Here is a 10,111-nt window from a genome sequence, read left to right as displayed (position 1 = left end):
GCAATGCCTTCCCAAGACAAAGTTTAGAAACTGTGTTCCCCTCAGAGAAAGGGTCAAAATTATAAGTACCTAGCTTTCCATAAAAAAATACAGGCATACATCATAGAGTGACATATAGGGTGTTCTACTGCATGTTTATTTAAATTACAGGAAAGAGAGCAAGGTAGACCCTTATTGAGCTATAGGGAATCATGAGGGCTGAGGAAAAGCATTCTGAGCAGTCAGTCCTTTCTGCTCAGTGGCATTCCAAACCGCCAAACAAATGGCTGAAGTTATACTTCCTAATTTTCCATTTGTGGGTTATCATAGATTCTAAGTATATTACTCAATAAACTTAGATATTTCACAAATATTTTATCATGAGTTGCACCACAAAAATCTCAGGGTAGAAATGACCTCCATTTTACAGAGTGAAAAAACGGAGACTCAGAAAAAAATCGACTTACCCATAGTCTCAAATTTTAAATGTTACAGAACTGGGATTGTAACTTAAGTGCTCAGACTCACTCTTACACCAGACTTCAAGTATTTGGATTTTTAATTGTTAGTTTGTTTTACTTATACTCAATAATGAGAAATTTGGCTAACTGGCATTCCATGACTGTTTTTAAAGCTTTACATAAAGCTTCTGTCTAGGGCTTCCCTGGTGGCGCAGTGGTTGAGAGTCCGCCTGTCAATGCAGGGGACAAGGGATCGTGCCCCGGTCCTGGAAGGTCCCACGTGCCGCGGAGCGGCTGGGCCCGTGAGCCATGGCTGCTGAGCTTGTGCGTCCAGAGCCTGTGCTCCACGACGGGAGAGGCCACAACAGTGAGAGACCCGCGTACCGCAAAAAAACAAACAAACAAAAAAAACAGCTTCTGTCTAAACTCGTTCACACATATTAAAAAAAAAATTATTTACAGTATCCTAAAACGTGTAAAGATACCTATGGCAATATTCAAGTACCATGATGTACCAGGGCAATGGAAAGCGAAATTTTAGGCATTCCTGACCTTTGCCAAGTCCATGTGAAAGTCTCTTTCAATGAGAAGTGTAAACTAAAATATTTAATATGGGGTATATTGGGGGAATCACTATTGAGATATCAGGATACTCATTACTGAGGAAATTCTAAATTAAACAAATTTCAAAATTAAACAAAAACAGAAATGCCAACTAATGTTGATGGTACCTATAACTCCTATGCTTTTTCATTAATGGCTATATTTAGTTTATTATTTCACTCTTTCTATTTGTACTCTCATCTTTTAAACAGTTCTTCCCTTTGCTTGGGCACACAGCTAAGGCAATTTATTTATAAGTCAGATCAATATGTGCAGTCACACGCAATACAGCTAGCTTAAAATATCCTTTTTAATTCCCCTCTGAAGTAAAGTGACTTTAGTGAAGTTTTCATTATCTGTGGAAACATCATTTAAGCCAAAACTACACTATTTCCAGCTGAATCACTCTAAATTTGAAACTTTTAGGTTGGCAAGTTTCATGCCTGTCAGAAGCTAGATCATTAATATTTAGTCTTAATGGATGGCTTAGCCTGTCCATCTGAATGGTCACTAGCCAGTGTAATGACCCAAACATTGGTTTCCCATCCACTTGGATTTCCTTGTATAGACCACTTTAGTGGCCACCCCATTCCTAATTATAAAATGTACCATCATATTCTCTCCCTTTAGTAAGTTTAACTTAAATATACTTCCTCGCTTTACTTTTAGTCTTTCCCCATGGATTTCAGTTCATCGCTATTTTAATTTGAATGTCTCTCTCCTCCCCTCAACCCTCTCACTGCCCCAATTCTATGATTCCTGAAGTCTTCAGCAGTTAATACACTTTTTCTAGGATAAGTAGAGCCGCTTTTGCTTTTTACTTTTTCTCCTTTCCTATTCCCTTCCTGTAAATCCCATAGGTTTAGACCTTGTAAATTAGGAGAGCCCACTTTGGGGAATGTGCCTAAGGGTGAGAGCCATTCCATCCCAGCAGGTAAAATAGAAGTCTTCAGCTGTCCTGCAAATGATCCATTAAGAAAAACAGGGTAGAGTGGTAGAAGGACCATGGAATTTAGAGACAGAAAAGCTTTTGGTAATCATTTCCCCTTTCCAAGATTTTCTTAAACTGAGGATATTAATACCTCCCTCAAAGGGTTGTTGTAAGCCCCGAATGACAATAGGTAGAGTCTTCAATACATAAATGCTGAGTCCTCTCCCCATTCCCTTTCGAGGGTACATCGTTGGAGTTGAGTTTAATAGGCTCTGGGTCACAAATGTTCTGGGCAGTAACTTCCTCCTTTCTGTTTTCTCCAGACATTACTGGCTATAGAATTACCACCACCCCTACAAATGGCCAGCAGGGCTATTCTTTGGAAGAAGTGGTCCATGCCGATCAGAGTTCCTGCACTTTTGAAAACCTGAGTCCTGGCCTGGAGTACAATGTCAGTGTTTACACTGTCAAAGATGACAAGGAAAGTGTCCCTATCTCTGATACCATCATGCCAGGTAATGGAAAAATAAGCTATTATCCTCAGAGTGGCAGTTTCAGTAAGAGTGGGGATTGGCATCTTAATCCTCAGTTGGTTGAATGTGTCAAATATGTTTGGGATTTAATTCTGACCTCCGAACCACACTCTCTAGAACCATGAAGTCAAGGCAACTATTTGGACAAATGCTTGCTGTTAACACTGCTTGACTCTCTGCTTCACTGGGATGCTCTTTGCCTCGATGGGTATGCAATGGAGTGGCAACCATGGCATTAACTCTGTACTGTCCGCTCACGTGGAACTATTACTAAAATGATGTCATGTGTCTGTACTCAGTACTGACAGGCGAAAAGTAATATGGTAAATGCATCCCATCCGTACATTTGTGCCTGATCTTACAGTCTCCGTATGTGAGCACTGAAATAGCTCTTGGTTGACACATTCATTTCTTCATCGTGCCGTTTCAAATTCTTTTTTTAAAATTGAAAAAAAAAAAAAAGAAAGGCCACACCTTTAGGGTGTTCTTTCTTGTGGATTGAGTGACAACATTGAAAAGACCTATTTAGGGATAGGTTTGTTGTTTGTCCAAAATTGAATCGTGACAGATGAAAGCATTGGACAGATTGTGTTCTTTGCATTATTTGGTGGAATGCTTTTACTAATGCTTCTTAAATAATTTTGATTATGAAATGAATAAAATATTAACAGTAGCCTTGGACTCAGGCCTGTCTTTCCCCTGAATGTGCTTTGGAGTGGCACGTTTTATACCATACATTCATAATGCATTAGCATTATGACCGTGATGTTGTCATGAGTTTTTCTACTGGGAAAAAAAAGAAAAACTCATCAATCAATTTTTTTTAACCCTCTTCATGAAAGTTTTATTTTCCTACTAAAATAGTTTTGGATTTTTTTTAAACTTTGCTGATACTTACTACAGGTATTACGTCTAGGTTCTAAGAATGGTTTCGACATCCTAAACAGGACTATAATTTTTAGAACCTGAGAGATTTAAATTTTACTGTTTGGGGGATTTTCAAAAAACAAACAAAAATCCCTGAAGTAATATTGTAACCTGTTTTATTCTCCCAGGGAAACGATTCATGGTGCTTAAAAAGTCTTTTCAGATAATATGGAGCAGACTGCATATTACCATCATTGCTTTAACACTATCAGTTTTACCACTAGTAACCTGATGTACACTGCTTTATTTTTTCCTCTTTTTTGCCTCTGTTTTCCTTTGCCCTCCTTTGCTTTGTAACTCAATAGAGGTGCCCCAGCTCACTGACCTAAGCTTTGTTGATATAACCGATTCAAGCATCGGCCTGAGGTGGACCCCGCTAAACTCTTCCACCATTATTGGGTACCGCATCACAGTAGTTGCAGCAGGAGAAGGTATCCCTATTTTTGAAGATTTTGTGGACTCCTCAGTAGGATACTACACAGTTACAGGGCTGGAGCCTGGCATTGACTATGACATCAGCGTTATCACTCTCATTAATGGCGGAGAGAGTGCCCCTACTACACTGACACAACAAACCGGTGAATTTTGAAAACTTCTGTTTTTGAGACATGGATGGTGTTGCATGCTGCCACCAGACACTCTGGTTAAATGTGGATGTTTCAAGGGAAAAGCCAGCAATTTGCCAAAGAGTAAGAGAGGGTGGATCGATTGGTAAGGAGTGGAATGCATATGCCAAACTTATTGGATGAAGATATATACAATAGTCTTAAGTACATTTTCATTTAAACCGTGAAGATGTGTAAAGCCAGAGATAGATATCTGATCTATCAAATACAAAATGGAAAAAGTTAATTGAATTTGCCGACCTAGAATTATTTTTTAAAAATCTAACATTAATACCAAATTGTATCATGAGCACCATTTAATAAGAAGAAATGTACTTCCAAAATGTAACATTAGACCCTTCTTTCTATTATTTGATAAACTCTACCATGTTCCTTCTTTGTGACTGTCTAAAAAACGATTGAAATTTAGGGTAGAGTGGAAGGAGGTTTTTTTTGCGGTAGGAGAAAAAGAGACTTTGGAACATTCTAGATTTCATTGCCATGGTGAGGTAAAGAAACTCCTCTTTAACCACAGTCTGGGGACCAGCATGCAACATTATAAAGGTTCTCTGCCCTGCATGGTAAGAAACATGCTGAGAACCAATTTGCATGAACCCCTTTCACTTGTAAGTAGAATTCACTGAATGGAATTGTAGCTATGGCAGTAGCTGTAGTCATTCCTGTCAGAGGGAAATTTAAGACCCTCTTGTGTTTTTGTCTGTGTGCATGTGTATCTTTGGAACGTATTGCTATGTTTCTCTTTGCTGTGTAGCAAGCTAAGCCTCTTCAGCCTGGGATTAAATAATCATCAGTTGTATTAATCATGTACATGGATTTTATGTATTTGAAAGTGAATTGAATTGACCCTTTAAAATATATTGATGGCAGAAAGGTTAAAGGGGCCTAACAGTACTGGGTGTAGTGTTTTATTTTTAACGGTAGTTCACTATGATTTAGATTAGACTATTTGCATGATGATGACTCGTTTCCTTTATGCATGAAATACTGGTTTTACCTTTCCAGCTATTCTTGTCAGCTTTAATTTTTAAGTGACATTAACTTAGTCTTCCTTCTTATTTGAAACCAGCTGTCCCTCCTCCCACTGACCTGCGATTTACCAATGTTGGTCCCGACACGATGCGTGTCACCTGGGCCCCACCTCCATCCATTGAATTGACCAACTTACTGGTGCGCTACTCGCCTGTGAAAAATGAGGAGGATGTTGCAGAATTGTCAGTTTCTCCTTCAGACAATGCAGTGTTCTTAACAAGTAAGCGGTCAAGTATATTTGTTCAATAAATACTAAGCTAGCACATAAGGAGGAGATTCTGTGTCCTCAGGTAGGAGCGAGAAAGATTAAGACAGCTACAACAGAACTACAGGCTAGACTCCAAATCTAACGTGCAGCTCTATAAATTTTGAAAGATGTCATGTTTGTTGTTATTTTAATATATCTTTGATATCTACAACTTTTTAAAAATCAGAGTGGAAAAACCCCAACAGTGAAGTTCAAAGACTTCAAACAAGTTCTGCTTCCAAATAAGCACATAAAAATAAATGTGGGCCCAGAGAAATTATATGACTAAATCTTAGTGTTTAACGAGACAAAAAATGAGGATTGAAACTAGTGTCACGGTATCTGTCTTATTCTCATTTAAGTGTCAGCAGGTAATCTATTTGGCATTTGAAGACTTAGAAACAGTGACTGGTCACTCAGGGTACATCTGGATTCTAATTTGAAGAAAGAGCCAGAAGTGTAATTTGTACTTCAAAAAGAATCTGTTAGTAGGATTTCTCTGAAGCCTGAGGACTTAGAAAATAACTGAAACTAAAATAAACAACAACAATTTATGGAAATTGTTTCTAGTTTCTACCCTTTGAAATTGATATTTTTTATTAAAGAAAATAAAAGGAGGCTGCAACATGGTGCTGTTTCACATGTTGCTTCTCATTATTTTCACTGTAATAGTAAAATACACACATAAGAACAAAAAGCAAAAGCTTCTACATAAGGGAAAAACAGTTCACATTTAGGTACATTACCAGATGATGGTCTGAAAACATCCTCTATCTTTCAAACGTATTTTAGAGAGTGAAATACAAAGAAAGGCAGCTCAGCACGACCATAGTCTTGGTTTCCAATTCTGTGGCTGAGGGCGAGAAATCCTCATGTCTGCCTCTCAGTGGGGCTATGATTCTGTTCTGGAGCATTCTGGAATCAGTAGTTACAGCATTACCCAATACACAAGGCTCTGCTTCGGGACCTCTGTCTGCCCCACCTTAGCCATAGACCTGTCACATGTTATTCATATGCTCTAAGATCTTATTCTAGATTCTATTCTAGATCTCAAGGTAGCCATTTCCCCCCCCTCCTCCAGAGAAGCCATTATTATCTTGTTTTACAGATGAAGCAACTGAGGTCTCCAGTGGCTAAGTAAATTGTCCCTGGCCAAGCAGGAAGGAGGAAAGGGGAGTCCAAGCATCCCATCTCCTAGTCTGGTGCTTCAGGGGCCCCTGCAGAAGGGGAGGTGGTGTAGAGGGGAATGGGGGTCTTTTGAGTAGGAGTTCCATGGTTAGAAACCTTACTCTGTACCTTTTCTGGTACCTCAGAATGAGAGAAGAGGAGACCCAGGAATATATATATTCAACTCTTAAGTATTCTGTTCTTACCTTAATAGGACAGAACCCATCACTCCCGATCAGTATGACCCTTTTTCAGTAAGGGGTAATTGTTAAGACCACTGGTCTTGGCTTAGGGCTCAACTCCTGTGTGATCTTGGGCAAATATATCGAAAAAATAACTTCTCTGTGCCTTAGTTTTGTCATTAGGAACTGGGGATAATTGTAAACCAAACTTGTGGAGGTAATAGATATGTTCATTATCTTGAATGTGGTGATGGTTTCACAAGCGTATACATTTGTCAAAATCTGTCAAATTAGACACTGTAAATATTTTCAGTTTATTGTTTGGCAATAAAGCAGCTTTAAAAAGTAGCAAACTAAAAAAGAAAAAAAAAAAAAGGTAGCAAACTACCTGCTAGGGTGATTGTGAGAGGCAAATGATATTCACAGTGCCACAGTCGTTATCACATGCCCTCAACAGACGTGCCGTTAAGTGAATGATAGAAATATTACTGTGCTGCATGCAGCAACTCCATCTTATTTCGGATGCAGCTGAGTCATACCCACACAGGTGGAGCTGGGGGCGGGGCTTAGAGATGCTGCAGGGCAAGGTGACCCTTCCTCATCACCTACTGACAGCCCCTCTGCAGGCAGCAACACTCACTTAGGTGTAAATAGGCTCTAAGACAGGACTCTTGGATATTTTATCCGTTGAAATAGTCCTAAGGGTGCTTTCGTTTTTCATTCTTTCAAGCACATTTTAAAAATAATTCCAACTTGCCTCTTCAGATCTCCTGCCTGGAACAGAGTATTTAGTCAGCGTCTCCAGTGTTTACGAGCAGCATGAGAGCGTACCTCTTAGAGGAAGACAGAAAACTGGTGAGTCACGTGGGCAACATGCTTATTGAGTAGCTTTCACCTACCGATTTTAAAGAGCAAAATTCCGTGCTACTTCTGAAAATACATCTCCATTTTTGTGGGAGTGCTTTTCACCTCGTCATCACCTTTGACCACTGGTCTTAAAAATTACGACATCTTATGGGAATGTAGTTGGTGCAGCCACTGTGGAAAACAGTATGGAGGTTGCTCAGAAAACTAACAATAGAATTACCATATGATCCAGAAATCCCACTCCTGGGCATATATCCAGTCAAAACTATAATTCAAAAAGATACGAGCACGCCTATGCTCATAGCAGCACTGTTCACAATATCCAAGACATGGAAACAACCTAAAAGTGCATCAGCAGATGAATGGATAAAGAAGATGTGGCGTGTGTGTGTGTGTGTGTGTGTGTGTGTGTGTGTGTCTATATATATATATATATAGACACACACACACACACACACACACTGGACACTACTCAGCCATAAAAAAGAACAAAATAATGCCATTTGCAGCAACATGGATGGACCTAGAGATTATCATACTAAGTGAAGTAACTCAGAAAAAGAAAGACAAATACCATATGATATTACATATGTGGAATCTAAAATATGACACATGAACATATCTACGAAACAAAAACAGACTTAACAGACATAGAGAACAGATTTGTGGTTGCCATGGGGGAGGAGGGTGGGGAGGAAAGGACTGGGAGTTTGGGATTAGCAGATGCAAACTATTACATATAGGATGGATGAACAACAAGGTCCTACTGTATAGCACAGGGAATATTCAATAACCTATGAAAAACCATAATGGAAAAGAATATAAAAAAAGAGAATGTATGTATATGTATAACTGAGTCACTTTGCTGTACAGCAGAAATTAAGATAACACTGTAAATCAACTATGCTTCAATTAAAAAAGTATTGATAGATTAAAAGAAATTAAGACACCTTATTCAACTATTACACTGACTTCCAATCACTAAGATTATACTCTCTGCTTCCAGGGAGGACTGAAATTAGTCCAGAAACTTTGTTGTCTATCTTTTTAAAAAAATCTCCCAAGAATAATATCTCATAATCTCTATTATTGAGAGGTGGTGAAATCCCTTCTCATTAGGCAGATCTGTCTAATGGCTGACCCAACACTGTCATTGTCATCTAAGTATTTTCCCTCTTTACTAAGTCAACGAGTTTATCTCTTTTTTCTACTTGATGAAATATTCATTTACTATAAAAAGAAGGTGAATAGAATCCCATAATATTATGTCCCTTCTTAAATATGAGTGCTTCTATTAATTTTTTCCTTTCAAAAAAGTGTAATTTAATATAGCCATTTATTTATTTCTTATAGTCCACTTGCTTCCAAAAAGAAGCTGTGGTATCTCAATTTGGTTTGAGTATATTATTGAATAGAGTAAGTAAATGTTATAACAAAAATGAAAATTGCTGGAAGTCCCAGAGCGGTTAAGTGATTTGAATTGAGATCAACTCTAAATTTTTGTTAATTTTTCTGCAATGCACTAAAAATTCTCAATTCATGAGGAATTACTTGCATTGTAATTTGTCCAGGATGACGTCTTATTTTCATTTTAGAAAGTTTTTTGTTTGGCATTCTTACCACCCTGTTGACATAGCAGTTCCCTCTTGAGTGTAGAAAGCTTCTTTAAGAGCCAAACGCTTAACCTGAGAGTGGGCAGATCTTGCCTTACTTTGAGAGGTACACTTATAAGGTAGAAATAGAATACTTGAACACTGAAGCCTTTGAAAATATCATTTCCCAGAATATCTCACACACCTGTCTTCAAATGTGATGCGGAAATCACTTGGATTACTTAGCAAAAGAAAAAAGAAAAGAATGATTTTGGACATTTTGAACAGCGTCAGTTTATGATTTTGAAATTTATCTGTGGCTTAGAATCAGTGTATCATAACCTGAGGTTCATGGCAATTCACTGTGTTAGTGGAAAAGGATGGAAACACTGGATGGATGTTACTTTTCCTTACATTCTTCCTCACTTCCTAAGTTGGTGGTGTCTTTTTTTTCCTTTTTATCTCTTCCTCCCCTGGGTGGCAAAAACAGGTCTCGATTCCCCAACTGGCATTGACTTTTCTGATATCACTGCCAACTCTTTCACTGTCCATTGGATTGCTCCTCGAGCTACCATCACCGGCTACAAGATCCGCCATCATCCTGAGCACATGAATGGAAGACCTCGGGAGGATCGAGTGCCCCCCTCTCGGAATTCCATCACACTCACCAATCTCAATCCGGGCACAGATTATGTGGTCAGCATTGTTGCTCTTAATGGCAAAGAGGAAAGTCCTTCCTTGGTTGGCCAGCAAACAACAGGTAACTTGTTTTCTGGTCTGCAAAGAAACTCAGAGGACTTTCCTATGCAGGTGATAGCTTCTCTGACATAGCTTTGTGTTGTCTGAGTCATCATCTCTCTCTCTTTTTTTAAAAAAATATTTATTTATTTATTTTGACTGTGCTGGGTCTTAGCTGTGGCACATGGGATCTTCATTGCGGCATGTGGGATCTTTTAGTTGCGGCATG

At 38.7% G+C, this 10,111-nt stretch overlaps 1 protein-coding gene across 1 annotated transcript in view; it reads left to right on the top strand.

Moving 5' to 3' along the window:
* FN1 (fibronectin 1) overlaps positions 1-10,111 on the top strand; it is a 68,362-nt gene that overhangs the window by 36,843 nt on the left and 21,408 nt on the right. Inside the window, exons 22-27 of the mRNA XM_079924367.1 lie at positions 151-163; positions 2,298-2,489; positions 3,740-4,012; positions 5,127-5,309; positions 7,451-7,540; positions 9,635-9,904. Of these exons, the coding sequence (XP_079780493.1) occupies positions 151-163; positions 2,298-2,489; positions 3,740-4,012; positions 5,127-5,309; positions 7,451-7,540; positions 9,635-9,904 (1,021 nt within the window). The remainder of the gene's footprint in view (positions 1-150; positions 164-2,297; positions 2,490-3,739; positions 4,013-5,126; positions 5,310-7,450; positions 7,541-9,634; positions 9,905-10,111) is intronic.

The sequence above is a fragment of the Stenella coeruleoalba genome, assembly GCF_951394435.1.
Source record: "Stenella coeruleoalba genome assembly, chromosome: 6".
NCBI classification, from domain to species: Eukaryota; Metazoa; Chordata; class Mammalia; order Artiodactyla; family Delphinidae; genus Stenella; species Stenella coeruleoalba.
Note: the sequence above shows the minus strand (reverse complement) of the source record. Positions and strands in the feature narration are given on the sequence as shown.